The sequence below is a fragment of the Ambystoma mexicanum genome, chromosome 7q, assembly GCF_040938575.1.
Source record: "Ambystoma mexicanum isolate Mex_15411 chromosome 7q, UKY_AmexF1_1, whole genome shotgun sequence".
Classification (NCBI taxonomy): domain Eukaryota; kingdom Metazoa; phylum Chordata; class Amphibia; order Caudata; family Ambystomatidae; genus Ambystoma; species Ambystoma mexicanum.
The window spans coordinates 1076714772-1076735265 of record NC_090941.1 but is presented as its reverse complement, the minus strand read 5'-3'; the positions used below and the strand labels follow the sequence as shown (position 1 = coordinate 1076735265).

The 20494-nt window shown below is 44.2% G+C and overlaps 1 protein-coding gene across 1 annotated transcript in view; it reads right to left on the bottom strand.

Annotated features, from left to right (window-relative positions):
• The window catches only part of CPAP (centrosome assembly and centriole elongation protein), a 291067-nt gene that overhangs the window by 251862 nt on the left and 18711 nt on the right, over window positions 1-20494 (bottom strand). The window contains exons 4-5 of the mRNA XM_069640446.1: window positions 18352-18642; window positions 12835-12937 (exon numbers count right to left, since the gene is read on the bottom strand). Coding sequence (XP_069496547.1) covers window positions 12835-12937; window positions 18352-18642 — 394 coding nt within the window. The remainder of the gene's footprint in view (window positions 1-12834; window positions 12938-18351; window positions 18643-20494) is intronic.

Below are 20494 nucleotides of genomic sequence, written 5' to 3'. Positions count from 1 at the left end.
ATCTTGGTAGAGTGGCAGAGCAATCAGGCTTATTTTAGGAGGAAGATGTAAGTAGGCAAGTACACTGAACCTTAGTTAGACATGCACACCAAAGAAACTCTTACACTTACAATGTATATACAATGATATATGTATTATATATACACACACCATTCACTTTAAATACTTTAGAGGTTTACACTAGAACACTTCGGAGTACTTGAAAATACACTTCAAAAAACACTTTCACTTTTGTGTTAGTTCTCAATTACATGTATAGCAACGTTAGAAAGGGAAAACACAAGGTTATCGTATTATCGGTTATAACGCGCACCTGCAGTTTTTAACAGTTCATACGGTAATACATTTACTCTGCAAACACATATAATAAAGTCACTTTAAGGGAGGAAAATAGTTAGCTAGTGTAACATTAGCCTGGTTCAGGGTTCTAGAGAGGTTTCTTCACACAGCAAGTCTTTTAAGTCCAAAAACACAAACCTAGCTAAAGGCAGTTCGGAGAAGCCTCAAAGTCTTGACAAGCAGCAGAATACGAAGAGTTCCTGTGGATTTCTTCCAGTCTCCAGTGTTCTAGAAGCAGCAATTCAACAACTAACAATGGAGACCTATTCAAGGACTCAAAGCGACACAAGCAGAGGCTTGAGTCGGAGGCAAGAGGGGGTGACTGTGGACACTTCCAGGTACACTCCAATGCTCTGGTGTGACTTCTTGGAATCAGGTAAGCAATACCCTTTTCCCCACAGTACCTTTGGTTAGAAGAAAATGTTTATGCTGGGGGTGGAGGGTGAGTGGGGGGGGGGAATGCTGTCGAGCAGCCAAGCAAGATGGTCGCCTGACTGAGGAGCTCTGGCCCAACGACATCCTTAGTTTGAATAAGTCCTGATGTGCCCAACTAATAAAGACTCGTACATCGGACGCGGGTGGAATTTGGCAGAGTCCATAGTGTGCACACGGGGCGGGGAGAAGCTGAAAACACACGGTTGGCGGGCATGGTGCAGGTGACCCAACGGCTCCCTCGTGCATACGTGTATTACGCGCTTCAAACATTCACCGTGGCTTGCATATAGCTGGCCCACCACAAATTATCTCCCTCTATGCCGACGATTCGCTGTTGTACATAAGAAACCTGGCTTCAAATCTTGCCCCGATATTGGATGAGGTGTGCAGGTTTGCCACCCACTGTATCAACAAAGCTAGATCATCGCTATTTCCACTGAGCAATACCACTACTGCCCCGCCAGACCAAGCTGGACTTAAATGGGTCCCAGATAAATTTAAATATCTAGGCATAGTGATTACGCATACGAAATCAAACCATATTGGTAGAAAATCATGAAAATATCTACAAACATTGGTGTACAAGTTGAATCTCTGGGCAAGGCTTCCCATCTCCCTAAACGGCAGGCTCTCCCTTTTAAAAATTAATGTGGTCCCCAAATTGCTGTATTATTTCACTAATACAGTTTTGGCCTGGTTGTGATCATTGGCAATCGGCTTTGCATGGGGCACTGGAACCCCTCAGATGAGATGGGAGAGCAGGACTAAGCCGGCAGGCCCCAGACTTCGAGCTATATTATGAGTTATCACAGCACTGGCTGGGTTAGTAACAGGAAGAGTAACAGGATTACCATTGTGCTTTCAGAGCTGGCTGGGTTAGTTGTGCTTTCAGAGCTGGCTGGGTTAGTAACAGGAAGAGTTTGTACATAGAATTAACATTGTGCTTGTCCAAGTCAAGATGGAGCGAAAGAAACTTAATCTGGTTGATTAAAGGAACAATGATATGTTTGGTTTGCCCAATTGGTGGAAAGGACAATGGGTTTGATTCTTGGGAGGCGAGCAAGATTCTAAACTGCCTTTCATCCATAGAAATTCAGTGGCTGGTTGTACATTAGTTAAGCTCCTTAAGTAAGCCCCTTTCAGAGCTCAGAAAATCTACCAAAGAAGTAAGAATATCGTTAGGTGGGATCGTTCTTTTAAAGATTTTAAGATTGTCACAGTGAACTTTCATTTTCTTTTATAAGAAAACCTAAAGAGTTAACAAGTTTCAAAATTATTTGAGAAAAGAGACATTTACAGTTAAAGTTATTATAAGGAAAACAAGTTTGAAGATTGTGCGTAGAAGTTTAAAGTTAATTAACTGCGTGTAATGTACTTCAAGACGGTTTAATGTGTGCGCAAGCTCGCGTGTCGTCGTTTACGTGTTTTTGGAATCGCGCGGGTATTCAGAGCGATAGAGCGCGTGCCCAAATGAATTGCGCGAGTGAATTTTAGCGTGTGTACATTTTTAACGCGAAAGACGTTTCATGGGAAAGCGCGTGTTGGTTTGCAATAGAGTGCGAGTCCATTTTGATTAAGCGCGAGTTGTTTTTAACGCGTGAACTATTTTACGTGAATTACGGTTTGTTTCTCCGCGTGTGTTCGGTAGCGATAGAGCGCAAGTCCATTTTAACTACCGTGTGTTATTTTTATCACGTTTACGTATTTTTTCACACGCACGGGTTTGGTAAAGAATCGCGTGTGTATTTTAAACGCGAGGACAATTCTTCACGTCTTCTGATTTCACGTGTTTAACGCACACGCTTATCAAGGAAGAAACTATACGTTCTATGTGTAAATAAGGAAACAATTCACACGCAGAAGGAAAGCAGCATTCCAGAAAGTTAAAGAGCATCTATTTAATGTAATTTATGCAAATGGAATTCAATACTTCAGAGAAAGACTGCATTTTATAAAAGCATTAAAAACTACATAGAGTTAAACGAACTTTGAAGCAAGAAGAATATCTAGTTCTGTAAGGTGTTTGCAAGGGCCATCACTTTAGGATTCTAAAGAGACTTGAGTGGCTTGAACTATATGCACTAAACAAGATATTATTTACAAGATTTTCAACACAGATTATTAGCCTCCAAGTCTTTTATTGAGGTTTAAGAGGTAAAGAGTTTAGAGTTTATTTAGAATAATTTTAGAAAAGAAGTTTATATTATCATATAAGTAACCAGGTGTATTTGTTTACCACAGATACCAGAGCCTACCAGAAGGTTGCAGGGCTGCAGTGTCTCCGCTGTTATTTTCTCCAAATTCCCCTTTCCCTTTCTTGGGGTTTTCAGCTCAGCTTATATTTAAGGGTTGAGAGGTGAACTCCTGGTGAGGGTCTGTGGGGACAGCATCAGCTCCTGTGGAATTCAGTGAAGCCGGACCATGACAGTTATCACAGGCACAATTCGCTGGATACTGGTACTCCCCACATGACTGGCTGATTCATGCGGCACTAGAGAATTACAGTGCCTCCCAGGCCAGTTTAAGTACTATTGTTCTTGCCAACCAACACATGGACACATGCACATTCGACCTAGTCCACACAACAGTGAATGCTTGGGGCAGAATATTCAAGGAGCTGGGCACCGACACACCCTACGTCGTGGTGCTACTGCTCTGGAATTGCCCAGGGCTTCCCCCAACATATGATAAGGACATACAGAGAGGGTGGGACCCCGAGGAAACAATAACATTGCAGGACCTCTTCCCTGAAGGCTCTTTTGTTACTTACATAGACTTTTCCAAAATAACGCAGTGATAATCCGATCAAATCACTACAATACTACAGGATTAGATCAGGGGTCAGGAGGTGCTAGCCATCGTTCACGGTCGAACCCAAAGAATGTGATATATTAGGGACTGTGATCACTGGAGGCAATCCCAGAGGGCTGTTGTCCAGGCTGTATAGGAAATGTCAAGATGCTCAGATACAACCTCAAAATGTCAACGAAAAATGGGAGGAAAATGTGGGCACATCGGTGGACAAGGCTCAGGGGCTCTGCTGTTGTTGCTTAACCAAAGAGGCATCGCTTAATGCCAGACACGGACTTATACAATTTAAGATACTGAATAGGTTGCATTACACCTCCATAAAAATTGCTAGGTTCTCTCCCACAGCTGGTGGCGGTTGTGTCAAGTGTGGAGTTGACGTGACCGACTCATACCACATGTACAGGAGATGCCCGCGGGTAGCCCAGTTCTGGCAAATTGTTGCAAACTGCTGTTACTCTCCCCCCCCCCCTCCTCCAAATACTTGTTTGGAGACATAGGGAAGGTAACTGTCAAAATATGTTGCCTCTTTAATCTTGGTTGTTTGATTGCCAAAACATTTCCACTGTATCACTGGAAATCAAAGGCTGCACCGGACATTAATATGTGGATTAAAGAAATGACTTATGCCAATTAGAGGGAGGAGGGTTATGTTTTTCTGGTAACACCAAGCTGTAGACCTAAGGACATTTGGGAGCCTTTCCGAGAATACTTACGGAAACAGAGATAGTCTCAGAGGTCCATGTCTGCATACTCATAACAATATGTGTTAACCCCAATAATGCCTGAAAATATGTATAAATGTATGCTCAATGCTGTTTGTTATATAACAATGTGTATGTGTGTTTCTCAGGAAGTATATAATAATAATAAATAATAATTTGGCACTTATATAGCGCTACGAACCCTCAGGTATCTGAGCGCCGCTTATTATTACCCACGGTGTGTGGTGCTCATTTATCGACCTCGGAAGGATGAAAGGCTGAGTTTGGCTCCGCCGGGATTCGAACCTGCATTAGCAGGCTCTGCACGGATGTCAAAGCGAGCGCTCTACTCACTGTGCCACTTGACTGGCTATCTTGCACTGCACTAAATAAAGATAAGCAGTAGTCTCGAGGGAGAACCTGCGCACGACTTTCAGCAACCTCTTGGTGCACTCTGCGGTTTTGGTGCCTTTTCTGCAGCACCACTAAAGGAAACTGATCTTCCCGTCAATCTTCTATGCTTCCTGCAATACCGCACTCTGGTGAGGGGGTCTGGGAAAGTTGGATCGGATCTATGAAGTGTCCTTACGGGTTCAGCAAAGATTTGGACAGATTCGGCCTTTCCACGACAATGCACTCGAAATGAACAGCAGGTCTGATATTGGGGTTCCGCAGCTCTGGAAAATCGTGGGACCTTGGGAGAGGGCTCATTTCAAAGTTAGTCTTGGGACCACACCAGCCAAAGGGAAGGAGTTGTCCTCTGTCACACAGAAAACGGGGTCAGGACAGCAGTGGTCGCTTCACGTGTTGCAAAGGGTCTGCAGGCGTCTCTGGTCATCTTCTTCAGTCACTTCAGCTTCCAGCGGTCGACTTGCTTTCACTTCAGAAGGCTCACCTTTTATCGAGTTCCAGCAGACACTCCTCTGCAATCTCACTCAGCATTTTACAGAAAGGGGTATACCCAAGGAGGTGGGGGGGGGTAGAGAAAGAGCTATTGTGCACCACCAAGGCTATGGACATAGCCTGCAGTATACAAATTACACAATACTTGCTAGAACACGCCCACTGCCACCAGCCATAACTAGGAGATTGGCTTTGCAACTAAAAAGTCAGTCGTAGTGAGAAGGGGGATACTAGGAAGCCCTTTGGCACTCCACTGAAGGTGGTGTGTGCCCAGAGGTTTGGGAGAGATACTAAGTATCCTTAAGAACTGTAGTTATTAGGGAATATAGAGAAAATAATCTTAGAAGGGGGGCCACAAGGGTCCCCAGCAACACTGCCCATAAGGAGCTTGTTAGGACAGTTTTTATGAAGTTCAACTAAGGGCTTAGTAAAACCATTCAACTGAGGCAGTACAAGACGCCATCTTAGTATAAGACTGTACCACCTGAGTATATGGTAGCGTAGACAGAGCAGCCAGGCTTATTTTAGAAGGGAGAGAGGGCTGTACAATAAGTACAAGTGAAATTGTAATAAAATGGTCCAAAGAAACACTGAAACACTATGTATTGTAAAAAATAAATGGTTTATTTAAATACAATTAGGGCGAGCTAAATCTTGGAGGAAATAAGTACTATCACACATTATATGTAATCACAATTATGTCGTAAGGCGACTCTAGTCCCTAGATTTAAAAAAAAAAAAAAAGGAACAAGAAAGTGTCCTAGCAATTACCAGATGTTGACAATGGCAGATATCAGTTGCAAAATCTTTTGTACTTTGCTGGTGGAAATTTTTAATAAATGGATTAATGAAAAAGGTTTACTCTCGCCTCAACAAACTGGTTTCAGGCAAGGACATAGTACTTTAGATAATTTAGTCACTGTGAAACACATTACTACTGAAGTAAATACAAAACAGGGGACCAGTTTGTAGGTTTGCTTCATGGATTATTCGACTGTGTAAATAGGGAGAGGCTATGGGGGGAAACGTCCCAAGTGGGGCGTTTGACCTATAGTACTGCATTTCCTTAGGACAATGTATACAAATACAATGGTAACCATATGCCTTGATAAGGGAGCAGTAATGTCCTCCCCCATAAGGACTGATATAGGACTAAAACAAGGATGTGTTACATCACCAGCACTTTACAATCTTTATGTAGCAGATATGGGTGATGCCCTGAAAGTGGTCAATAATTATCCTCCAAAACTGGCAGACTTTGCCATCAGCTGGCTAACATATGCAGATGACAGTGCTTATGGACAAAACACTAGTTGGATTGCAGAGACGGTTGAATGCTTTATATACATTTGCAAAAGATAATGATCTCTGCATCGCAGACCCAATTTAGTATCTTTTGATTGCTGTACCACATACAGGGTGGCGACAACAGGGAAAGGTTGGCCCAGGTAACCAGTGGGAGAGGGGGTTAGACAATGGGAAGGAGGGCAGTATAAAAGGGAGCCCTGATAGATAGGAAGTAGGGGGTTGTTTGGCTGAGTTCATAGGAGGCAGAGTGTTCGGGAGAATTCTCAGAAATTTGCCAATTCCTCTCTACCTTAGAGACTCCCAGTACTATTGCTGGACTCTAGGACTGTTCATTTTTAAACTGGAGAAAGCGAGACCTTTTTCCCCACTCGGTTTTTGGAGTCTGACAAACTCCATAGGCATCTTTTTGAATTGGGTCACACAGCACCTTTAGTGCAGTGACACAGGGAAGTCTATTAGGTTTCCAAGGTTTAAATACCTTACTCTTGGATTATTTACTTTTTCCAAGAGCAGTAAAGCGAAATTGACTTTACTGTACATTGCAACTTTCTAGACCCAGCACACAAACTATCTTACAATAGGGTGCTGGAGGGGTTACTTAGTAGCCCCTTTGTCTAGCTTCTCATGTAACATTTTTTATGTTAACCTTTGCACAATTAATGGCTGGTGGCAGTGGTTACTTTTTACTGCCGTGTTGCGTTTTCGCATCCACAGTAAAGCACACACAGGTGCCATTTTTGTCAAAATGGCCCCGGTCTTTTTTCACCATTTCTTGTTGTTTTGGTCCTTCTTGAGATTTACTCGGCGCGCCAAGCCAGGTTTGGTCCCTTTGTTAGTTTTGTCTTTGGAGCCAGAGGCAAGTTTCACTTGTGAAGCATGCCAGAGTGTCTGGGTGGGGGCAGGAAGTGAGGGGAAATGCAGGAAACTCCCTGCGCTTAGTCTCCTAGGAGACAGGAATGCAACCTTAGGTGATTGGTCGGCTGGCTGTCCGGCAAGGGCAGGCACCCTGCTGGGTGACTGACAGCTAGGCTGGAATGAATGGGAGAAACCTGCATAAAAAGGTAAGGCTTTTAGACTGGAAGGCAGAGTAGACCATTGGAGGAAGGAATCCGAATAAGAACTTGAAGAGGACGCTTCCTGCAACTTCTGAACAGTTTGTTGGCCCGGTGAAGCCCTGCTGCTATGCTGAAGCCCCAAGTTAGCCTCGATAGAGAAGCTCTGCAAAGACGGCTTATCCCCTTGAGTTCATGGGACTAATCAACTCCAAAGTAATCCACCTGGACATCCTCTCTAAGCTGGTTGAATTGCCACTGCTGGAACCGAAAAGCCAGGGAGAGGAACACCAGATCATGTGTGTTGCTTTTAAGCTGGCCAAGAGCTCCAGTAAGATCCTTTGACTCAGAGGAAGCAGGACAGACCGAGCCTGAGCCACCTCAGCAGAGTGCTGGAACCCAGATGCAAGGGAAGCCCATCTAGACAGCCAGGAACTGTGGTGTTGCCATTTGCGGTAGACGCAAGAAGCTGAAACACTGAAAGGCCACTTCTTTGAAGATTGCTGGTTGTGGTCGGTGACCATCCCATTGTAGTGCAGGAGTCCCCAGAAGTCCTCCTTCTAGTCCCCATGACTGAGGCCAATGAACACTGTGATCTGCAGTGCAGAGCTGTGCAGGAATAGAAGCCACCTGCTGCACTTTTCTTCAACCTAAAAAGGTACTGTATAGTCCAAGAGAACTTAACTCCTGTGGTGTAACCTCACTTGCCCTTGTTGGAGACTTGTCTTGGCTGTTCTGTAGAGTTGCTAACAGCTTCTTTAACTCACAAGCCTAATCAGCTTGTGGCCCTACTTTGATTTCTTCCTATTCTGCAGAAAAACATTGTGCAAGACTTTTACTTATGTGCAAGAAGTGCTTCAGTTCACCTTGACTTTTGCTAACTTAACATTGGCTGGCCTGACTCCCTGAATGACTCTTCTCTCCTCTGCTTATGTGTTTTGCCTTCCTTCAAGGAAAGAGTTAACTGATTTTGCATTGTTTAAAAAAAAAAAAAATTAAGTACTTACCCGATTAAGAAGAATTGTGTGAACACTTGTCTTATTCTGAAACCTCTTTTCTTTGACACTCCTCTCAATAATATTCTAAATGCAACAGTGATATATTAATGTTCCCAGCACCCCAACTATTGAAGTCACCCGAGGGTGTAGGTAGTGTGTTGGCCATCCCAAATGGGTATTTGCTGATTTAGAAAACAAAGAGTGTGGATTTTGAAGTAGATTTGCGTGTTGCTTTATATTGCTCCCTTCGGAAGAAGGCTTACTCAAACTGACTGTTAAATTAATAAATGTTTAATCAAGAAACCTTGTAAGAGTTTATTTGAATACTTGTCACTGTGAATCTGTGTAACTCCCCTACAGCTCACATTGACCCCTCTTGAGATAAGCCTGGCTGCTCAACACAGTACCAACCTGTGTAGTACAGACTTATACCAAAGGTTAGGTTCCTATTGCCAGGAGGTCAGGGTTGTTGTAGTGCACCCAAAGGGTACTGCATACAATCTTGCCTAACACAGAGGTGGGCCAAAAGACAAAGCAGAGGAAGTACGTTGTAGAGGTGCACAGAGGAGGATTATATAGACGATGTGTAAGGTGGGGGATTGGTTGGTGAGAGGAAGTGGTACTGGAACTGAATGGTGGATGTGAGTGAGTGAAGTGGTAGGAGAGCATAGCGAGTAAATGAGAATGTGAGTGGGGAAGTGAAAGGAGAGTGAATGTAAGATGGAGTAGTCGGGATGAAGAGATGAAAGAGTAGTAGTGGGTGCAGAGGGAGAGTAGTCGTACGTGGAGAGGGAGAGTAGTAGTGAGGCGGAGAAGGAGAGTAGTAGTGAGGCAGAGAGGGGTAGCAGTGTGGAAAAAAATAAATAGTGGTCATAAGATCAAAGGGTGGAGGAAAGGAGAGAGGAAAGAGGACCATTGGAAGGATAGTGGTGAGAAGAAGAGGGAGAGAGAGCATGGAGACTGAAGTAGGAGGAGGGAGAGTAGAAGAAGAGCACAAAATTATTAGCTTTCAATAGACATCAAGGGGCATCGTTAGGGAAAATTCTAATTTCTGTGCTAATTCCCTTCACCCTTAGAGACCCCCAGGTCTTTTGCTGGATTAAGGACTTTTTTAAATTTAACCCTGGAGAAAGTGAGGACTTGCTTAAGTGACACACGCAGCAGCTTGGGTCGGAGTTAAGAGGGAAGTTACCCTGCACACCTCTGGGTACATTCCGATGCTCTGGAGCAACTTCACAGATCAAGGTAAGCAATACCTTTCTCCCCACAGTACCTTAGGTTAGAAGAAAAGACTGGTGGGATGCTCTACGATCTGATGCCGCACTGGACCCGACAACCGGATTCCTTGGTCCGACGACGAAAGGCAGGAGAATGGGTGGGTTCTTTCAGCAGCAATCTCGAATGAGGACCCCTAGCATGTCTTTCATCAACTTCTTGGTTCACTCTGGATTAAGCGCCTTTTCTGCAGCACCAACAAAGGATTCGATTCGCCCAGTCAATCTTCTTCATTTCTCCAAGTCCCCACACTATGCTGAGGGGGTCTGGGATGTCCTTGAAGGCACAGCAAAGATTTGGACGGGTTCGGCCTTTCCACGAAGATGCACTCATAATGGGCAGCATTTCTCCTCGTATTGTGGTTTCTCAGCTCTGGAAACTCAAAGGGCCTCGGAAGTTGGCTCAAAACAAAGTTAGTCTTCGGACTGGTTGTTCTCAACAGTCAAAGTGAAGTCGTCGTCCTCTTTGGAGTCCCTCTGTCACACAGAAAACTGGGTCAGGATAGCAGTGGTCGCTTCACTGTGTTGCAAACTGTCTATAGGTGTTTCTGGTCGTCTTTGGTTACCTCAACTTCCAGTGGTAGACTTGCTTTTCACTCCAGGAGCCTCACCTTTTATACAGTTCCAGCACTCACTACTCTGCCGTCTTCCTCAGCAGTTTACCGAAAGGGGTGTTGGGCTGTCCAATCAGGACAGCCAGACCCCCAGTGGGAGCTGGACCCATTCAGGCACTCTGGCAGATAAAGGACAGTGGGTCTGTCTGCCTGCCCAGACATTCGGGATCCTAGACGGGGACACCAAAGGGTTCCAGCCAAAGGCAATACAAACAGACACATATGAACGGAGCCCCTGCGATGGTACTCAGGTGCCCCTATTGCACACTACCGAGGCTATGGACATACACAGTTGTTAGGACACGTCCGCTGCCACCAGTCAAAACTAGGAGATTGTCCATGTGACAAAAAAGTCACAAGACCAGCGAGAAGGGGGATACCTTATGCAGAGTATCCCTTTGGCACTTTGCATAAAGGTGGTGTGTGCCAGGTGGTGTGTGCCAATCTCTCACGGTTTTATGAAGCGCTCTATACTTAAGAACTGTAGTCACTCTAGGATATATAAAGGAATCTCAAAGGAGGTCCCTAAGGGTCCCAAGCAACACTGCCCATAAGGAGCTATGTGCTGCAATAGTAAAATACAGATGCCTTTAAGAGTTATGGAGGAATAATAGACTACATAGGACAGTAAAATACAAAGGAAAGAGTTCCAAAAGACAGAGCCCATAAGAATGAATTAGTAGGAAAAGGCTCCACTCACTCAGGGTTAAAGAAAAAGGTCCATATGTCCAACAAAAAGTGCTCGGGGTCTCACTATGAGAGGGGATGAAGCATAATAATAAATATCCCCAACAACAGGAGATGCGAAGGACCCTGAAGCTGCTACTGAGAACTAGTGAGCCCACCGAGAGGGAAATGGAAGCTAGGGCTCTTTGAGGGTTTACCGTGCACCAAGAGAGACGCAGTGTGAGAACTGGCGAAAGCCTGAGAAGGTGAATAGAGCCTCAGGGACATTTGATAACATAAAAAAGTACATGGAAAAAAGGTCTGGGGCCCATTGCAATGTTAAAAGACACACAGCGAAAGCCGTGTGGCAGATAAAACACTGAAGGAAAATGAATGTGAAAAGACCAGGCAAAGGAGAATACCAGGCAGCGTCAAGTGTGTAGAAGGTGAACTATGTAAAGAGAAACTGGCAGGGGAGTATACCAGGTGTTTTGTGAGAAAAAGAATCCCAAGGAAGACCCATGCCCCAAGGATTCTGAATTGTGATGAATGAGTAACGATACCTGCCACAAGGTGTCTTGGGAGCCTGGGACGTGCACCCAAATTGTATCAAGGAACTATATGAAAGAACCTGGCGGGGGAGCAGATGTTGTGCGAGTCAGTTTCCCAAAGAAGAATCATGACGTTAGGATTTTTGCATCACGTTGAATGTGGGAAGGGAGACATTTCCCCTGGAACTGGTTGCGACATCAAGAGGAAGGGAGTTATCCTCTTGAGCTACAAAAAACGTTATTTTGTTGAACTATTGTTTGGTGGCGAGAAACCTGGGCAAGGGAGTGATTCCTTCGTATTGTGAGCATTGGCCATATGGAAATTTGTTGGATTTGTGCCTTTTTGTTGAACTTGAACATTTCTGCACTTTTCAAGTCAGACATTTCCCTTAGCACCTTAGAGTTACTTTTTGAGTGCGAGGGCTAGGATAGGATTTCGGACACAGGACATTTTGCGTTTGGACATCTTGACATATGACAGGCCCTTACCTTTTGGTTGGGGTAGGGAAATACCTCCTAGGAAAGGGACAGTGAGGCATGTGCCAACCCCATTTAATCAAGTTTTATGACAAACACCATGAGTCCTCTGTGTCCACGTCTCATTAGTGGTTCATCACAGTACCTAGACACTTGAAGAGACCCTTCATTCAATATGCCCAGCAGAATAATTACCTGGCCATAAAGCATGTGATTTGAGATTCTTTACACAAATTTAAGAAAGCTGATCCTATGTAACATTTATGTTTCTGTTTGTTAGTCAATACATTTTAATTTGTTTTCATTTGTTAGGTTTCCTATGCATTTGAGGCGCGACTAAGATGGATTTCAAAATGATGATCCAGGATAGACAGAACAGGAGAAAATGTATGAAATTAATATATGCAAATGTTTGAGTTTGTACTAAAAATTCAATAAAAGGTTAAAGTGAAAAAAGGAAATGTTACAATGTATGAACCATTACCCAATCCATGACTCTACCTAGTCCAGTGAAGATGCTAAGGAGTATGCATGTTAAAACCATATCAAGGTGTATTGTTCTATGAAGAGCGGGTGTTTTCTTCCAAATGCGCTAAAAGCGATGCTGAACAGCACTAGAAATAATTAAGGTCACTGTTTAAAGCATTAAATCTACATTATGCACTTAGTGGTATCCCAATGAACGAATAAGACAAGTGTACTAACCTTTCCTCTAGGAGGCTTGCTTCAGACGTATGATTTTCATTAGTAACAATATCTTCTCTTAATGAATGGTCAGATTGCCCCTTTTCACAAATATCATTTTGCGCTTCAGAGTGGGGAAAAAACAAATTGCATAGGTGTTAATGTGTACGCAAACCAACAAACATGAAAGGCCTGCATCAGTTTCAGATTATGCTAACGAATTAAGCAAAGATGACTGTTGGGCAAGATTATATGCAGTACCCTGTGGTGGGAGACTGCACCAGCCTGGTCCTCTTGGCAATAGATAACCCAACCTTTCATATAAGCATGTAGCAGAGTGACTGAGCAGCCAGGCTTATCTCAAGAGTGGTCAATGTGAGCTTTAAGGTTGTAACACAGTTTCACAGTGACAGTTATTAAACACTTACACACAAGGTTTATTGATAAAACAATTATTACTTTATTTGTCAGTCAGTTGAATAAGCCTTCTTTAGAAGGGAGCAACATATGTAACACTTTAAATATACTTCAAAACACAATCTTAGTTTCTCTAATCAGATGATACCCATTGGGGATGGCACACAGACACTTCCTACACCCTCAGGTGACTTAAATAGCTAGTATTGATTTATCAGTGGTACATTTAGAGCAATACGGAGGTTGGTGCAAAAGGTAAGCTAGGGGAATAAAATAAAGGTTAACAAATACTTCAAACTGGTAAGTACTTTTTGAACCTTCCACTGCAAAGTAAATGACCCCTTTCCTGGGGGAAAGAAAAGCACAACGTCAGAGATAATAAGAGTCTCCCAGGGAGCCAGAACAGTTAGTTGAGCAAAGTCTAGAGGAGCTGAAGATCTTCTTGCAGGTAAGTAAAGGTCTTGCACAATGTTTTTAGAAATGTTTGTAGAAAGGAAATCACTGAAGGGCCACAAGCTGGGATGCTTGTGAGGGGGCAAAGCTGCAAGCAACTAACTAGCAAGGCTGCACAAGAGGTAAGTCTGCTTAGTTTTACAGTACCTTTGGTTAGAAGAAAACTGGATCCAGCTGCACTTCTGTTGCTGTGTAGGTCTGTAGATCCTTTGTTCCTGGGCCGCAGAAGTGGGGACAAGAGGGAGGACGTCTGGGGACTCCTGCACTACGATAGGACGGTCGGCAGCAGCAAAGGAAAATCTTCAAATCGGCGGCACTTTGTGGTTTCAGCTCCTTGCGTTTCTTGCAAATAGCACCACTGTGGCTCTCAGATACCTTGATGGACTTTCCTCACATCTGCGGTCCAGCACTCTGTTGAGGTGGCTAAGGCTTGGTCAGTCCTGTTTCATGGAGTCCGGAGGATCTTCCTGGAGCTCGGGTCCGACATAAAAGCGATGCACTCGATCTGGTGTTCCTCTCCCTGGCAATTTGGTTCCTGCAGCAGCAATGGAAGTACAGCCAGCTCCGAGAGGTTGTCCAGACAAGTTCACTTGGGGTTGATTGGTCCCACCAACCCAAGGGGAGAAGTCGTCTGTTGCAGGGCTTCTCTAGTCGAGGCAAATTCGCAGCTTCAGCACAGCAGCAAGGCTTCAACAGGCAAACCAATGGTCCAGGAGTTGTTGCAGGCTACTCTTCCAAGTTCTTCTTCAGATTCCTTCGTCCAGTGGAGCCAGAGGTGTGCTTCACCAGTGAATCCCGCCAAAGACAAAACGAACAAAGGGACCAAACCTGGTTTGGCACGCAGAGTAAATCTCAAGAAGGATGTTTCCAACAAGAAATGGCGAAAAAAGAAGACCAGGCCATTTGTTAAATGGCCTGGTCTTTTTCCGCCATTTCTTGTTGGAAACGTCCTTCTTGAGATTTACTCAAGTAAATCAATACTGCAATCAATTGGTAATCAATACTGCAGCGGAGGATTAAGCCTGCGATAAACGCACAATGGTAGGAAAATTAAACCACTGCCACCAGACATGACCTGTAGTAAGGGTAACATAAAAAATGTTACATGAGAAGGTAGACAAAGGGGATACTAAGTAACCTCCTCCTCCCCCCAGTACTACACGTTGGATGGTGTGTGCAGGGTCTAAAAAGAGCAAAAGGTAAGTAAAGTCAATTTCACTTTACTACTCCTGGAAACAGTAGTTTATCCAAGAGAAGGTATTTAAACCTTTGGGGAATCTAAGAGACTTCCCTGTGACACTGCACTGAAGGTGCTGTGTGTCACAATGTAAAGATGAGGCCTATGGAGTTTGTCAGACTCCAAAGTCAAAAGAGAAACAGACTCCAAATCACAGAAAAATACAAGAGAGAGGTCTCACTCTCTCCAGGTAAGAAATTAAAGGTCCTAAAGTCCAGCAAAAGGTGCGGGGGGGTAAAGCCGATATGTATCAGATAAAGACCAGAAAAAACATCTATGCACCTTCGACTCCAAGGGGACGAAGGGTGGGCGCATGTGAATCTAAGCAGATACAAGCATCAGAAATACGATTATGGTGAGTAATGTATCCCTTCTGAGGCTTGTGGAATCTGCTTAGATCACATTCTATGCATAGATTAGCAAGCAGTGTTTGGAGAAGGTGGTGGATTGTGAGAAGGTTCAGCAGGAAATAGAGGTTTTAGAAACACTTGACCCACCTGGGAATCTGCTTTAGAGTGTGTGTCAATGCAGTAGTGCTGAGTGAAATTATGTACTGAGCTCCATGTAGCTGCTTTGCAAATGGCATCCAGTGGGAGATTTGCGAAAAAAGCCAGAGTATCCCCTGTAACCCTTGTGGGGTGAGCTCTTGGAATGAAAGGCAGCGTTTTGCTTGACGAAGAGTAGCAGAGCTGTATGCATCAGACTATCCATCTAGAGATGGCATTTTTTGGAAATGCGGTCTCCTTCTCTGCCTGGTGCTAAGGAAACAAACAGTTGGTCTGTTTTTCTGAGCGATCTAGTCTTGTTTACATAGTAAAGGACCGCCCTCCTTAGATCTAGTGTATGGAGTTTCTGCTCAGCTGAGCTTGTTGGTTATGAAAGAAGGCTGGTAGCTCAATGGATTGGTTTATGTGGAATTTAGAAATGAACTTTGGGTGTTTTCTTAATACCAATTTGTCTTTTTGGATAACAAAGAAAGGGTCTTGCACCGACAATGCTTGAAGTTTACTGACTCTCCTTATGGAGGTGATAGCCAACAAGAAAGCCGTTTTATACGTGAGGTGTTTAAGGCTTGACTTATGTATAGGCTCAAAAGGGAGTCCCATGAGTTTTGCAAGTACTACATTGAGGTTGCAACCTGGCGGTGGGTTTGATATTGGAGGGTGGAGTCTTTTTACTCCCTCCATGAACGCCTTAATGACAAGAACCTTCCACTATGATACTTTACTGTGAGAAGTGGAGTATGCGGATAGAGCCGCCAGGTGAACCTTCATAGAGTTGAAGACTAATCCTTACTCTAATAAGTGAAGAATGTGAGTTGGAGTACATTCTATCGTGTTTATTTGTTTTGACTGGCACCAAATTACAAATCTTTTTCACTTGTCAAAATAACAGTGTCTGGTGTTTGATTTACATGCCTCCTTGAGGATGTCCATATACCGTTGAGGTAAATTAAAGATGTCCAAACTCCATGACCTCAGGAGCGATGCTGCCAAGTTCAGCGAGTGAGGTTGAGGGTGTAGTGTTGTCCCCCGTGCTGGGAAAGCAAGTTGGCCGGGCACGGGAGCTTGATCGGATTGCTCATCGCCAGGTTGCCTCGCCGGATATGCAGCTAAGGTGGCGACTTTCCTACCAAATGTGTAGACCTTGTTCCTTTCTTTGTCGCGGGGTGCCTCTGATGAGAGGTGTTCCCGTCCTTTTTCTCGTGGTGGTAACGACCAATGAGTCTGGTTTTAATTGACCCGTGATGTAGAATGGGTCTGAGGGGGCCGGTCAGAGATTATTTTTTAATGCAGGGGTTTACTGCCCGTTTTAGGTTAGGTGGTTACCAAAGAGGGTTGTATTCACCTTTGCACAGATTGTAGTAAGGGGATGAATTGGGTTGCTGCTTTGTCTCCCAATATGTTTGACAAATCCGATAGATCCCTTTTGCCGTTGTCATCACTGAAGACGCTGATGCTGCCGTCACTGGAGGCACCCTCCACGGCCATGGCGGTCTCAGCCTACACAGCGCGATAAGCCCAGCGCTTCGTTTTGCGGTCCTTCAAAGTATTGGGCTTAAAGAGCGTGTAAGCTTTGCAGTGGCCCTCGTTATGGTCCCTTGGAAAACCAAGGTTGCACACCTGGTGCAAGTCCTTCCAGGGAAATTTTCCATTACATGTAGGACAAAATTTAAAAAGGTGGCAAGTTCTGTAGCCGACAAAGGTAGTCCTCGAAGCCGTCGCCAAAGTTGCTGTAGGGGAATGGCTAAGACAGGACAGAAAGAACTCACTTTCAGTGTCCAACAATGATGGTGAAATAAAAACAATCTGAGGGACCTCAGCGTGTGAAGGACCATGGGCACAGAGGACGTCACACTAGCGATAGTAATTCTGGCATGCCCTGTAGACGTCCCATTTTGAATTTCAAAAACAACTGTAACAGTCTGCAGCTTCCACTAGATGTCAGCCTATGCATAGCAGGTGATCTAAGAAGATTCCACAAGCCTCAGAAATATATATAAAATAAATCATTATTTTACATAACTCTTAGAGTGTATAAGTGTTTCCTTGAACCTCCTTGTACCTTCCTACAGCCCTCTCTTCCAACCAAGATAAGCCTGGCTGCTCTGCCATTGCTACCATTACCTTGAGTGGTACAGGCCTATACTAGAAGTTGGAGTTCTGTATCTAACCGTGAGCGGGGAAAACCAAGTCCTAACAGACATAATAGCAGGTTCTGGGAGGCCAAGTCAGCCTAAGGCAGGCCCAGATGGTGGGAGGAGGAAGTGACTGGGCCAGGAAACTGTACAGCCATTTTAGACAGTAAAGGGGATTAAGACTAGGGTCCAGTAATCCTGCTCGGAAAGACACCTCTAACTGTCTCTGCCACACATAACCGTCGACGAATAAGCTCACAAGATCTGGTAATGTTTGACCAAGTGTATGGGATCCCAGAAAGCCAGCACCTTAAAAGCAATAGGAGAATATGATTCTTAAAACCCTTGTGCTCCCGACACCAGAGAAAGGAGGTGGCCCAATCTTCCAGGAACGTTGTGAACTGAACAACGCCAGGAGGAGAGGTACTTGGCCACCCTCAGAGGTGTGAGAGATAGTTACTTGGAGGTTATCATCCTGACAGTCATTGCTATTCTTATAATCTCTCTTTTGTGGGCGAAGTTACAAGTTACCTTTGGTTTGCCCGTACTGTACATAACCCCTAATAAACATAGCAGAAGGAAACCACGTAACCATAGTATCTTTCTTGGCACTGGCTGGGACAGGACCCTTCTAGCTGTGGTAATTGTAATAAATCAGAAGGGCACTTAACATTTGTGTGCATCCATTAGTGAAACTTTAAATCAGTATAGAACTAACAGTAAAAGTCAGTAATCACTATCCATTATTTTACAGCTACTGTCTTGAAACAGCCACTATAAAACCTTTACTTACCAAGCATATTGTTTTTTAATGCTTCATATTCAGAATCATTTTGTATGCTCATAGATGCCTTTGCACTGTGATCCTCGCTATCGGAATTCATTGTCAACCTGCTCTCAGGAACAAAGCTGCATTCTGAGCCACTCGACATCTGGTGAAGACCATTTTGAGCATCAGGTGATCTGGAGCAAGAAAATCTATCACCGATTTGCACATTCTGAGAAGTATGTGATGGCAGGGTTGGGATACCTTCAATTGCTGTAGGAGGACTGGACGACTGCCAAGATCTGGGCTCAAGATGCTCTGAAGTTGAAGCAAAGCATTAAATAAAAACATTAGGTAAAATAAGATGTACGCTGCTGGCACGTTTGCACAAAACATCAAAATAACAGTTCAAAATATAAGAAAATGTCCACCACAATGAAGAGTTTCAATAAAAGCCCTCAGTCACACTAACATATTAAAAAGGTACCCACTCCCTGTTTCTAATACACCAAGCCCCTGATCCATTGCCCTGGCCTATACCAAAGGTATTGTTAATCATTCTGAAAGGGTATGCTGGTACAACACTTGTTCATAGTGGGTTGACCCTTAACCTATGTTTTAAGGTCAGCTATTGATGATAAATGCATGTCAACTGGAAAGCTATCACATATCCAAGGTTTCTGATGCACTGCACAATTCTGACATAAGAACCTGTACTGCCCCATGAGCAATGGATACCGGAAGGTCCACAATTCTGGGCCTACCCTTTCAGAGAGTTCTGCTAATCTAGGATCAAGGAACTGGTGTGGTAGCCCAAAGAACAGACAAAGATGAAGGATTCACACAGAAATACATTGCGTATCACAACCCATGATCAATACAAGATGGCATTCACACAAACACAATTGGGTGTATACGTTTGGTGAAGTAAAGTCTATGGTTAAATCTAAATGGAGCAGTGCAATTGAAAGCAGACTCAATCTTGGGAGTTACAACTTCTCTCTCCTAGCATAGATCACCTGGCAGCAGCTGCAGCACAACGGGTAAAAGGGATGACTGAACATCATAGGAGGAGTCTTGCTTTAGTGAGAGATGTAGACAGATTAAGTTGATTGGTTAAAGAGCTGTCTGTGCGCGGAAGAGCAGGCCATTCAGAGGGGAAACCGCAACATGGTCTGCTGGAGTATGTCAGACGAACAGGCAAGTGAGAATAGGATCCAGATGCAATCAAGAAACCAATGCATTTCACTATAACAAATGTAGTAGTAGAGAATGTGAAATGCTGAATTCTGGGAGACACTGTAAAAACCCAGAGCATAATCAAAACTAAGATAAGGAAACAAAGTAAAATGATGAATTCTGAAACATGGAATACAATTGAAAAACATGACCGAAGGCAGATTGAAGGATCCCAGAGAACTAATGAGAGATGGTGTTATATCGGACAACCCATTGTCTTATAATAAAACCAAAGAATCCCAAGTGTGCTTTCAGTGACTACATTTGTGAGAGCCTGCCACACAGGCTAACTAAGACATGACACAAACAGTACAAGCGATCCCTGTGACCCATAGGGTGCTTACCTCTACACTGGATGGAACAGAGCACTCCTACAGGCTTATAATCCTTCAGGGGCCCCAATGACCTACTACTCACTGATCCATCCAACCCACCTGCCATTGCCTCACCCAATAATTGGCACTGTCTTCCCTACTTCTTCCCCCTCATATCGCTGACCAGGTCCCCAAGAGACATCCAGCATTGGTCTGGTCGGTCCAATATGACCTCCTAGAAAGATGGGAACATTTATTTAACTAAGACCTGTCTGGCATAAATTGGCATGACGGCACACCAAGCATGTCAATCTCTAATAAGTGCTCAATTGCTTGGTTTGTTCCACACAATCAGGACCTACGCAATTAGGTATTCCTCACATGAGGTCTGATGCATCTCTATGGCAACTGCCTATCAGCACATCACACACCTTCGGCCAATGAATGGCCTAATTCCTTCAGCCCATCAACAGGCTCACTTTATTTAAACTGCACTGTCATGATGAAAGGGATCGTACGATTGCTGTTATCGCGCAGCCCACCCAACTAAGCCTGCGGCTATCCAGGTAAGCACTGCCCTGAACCCACTATGTAAGCACGATGTGAACCCTCCCACA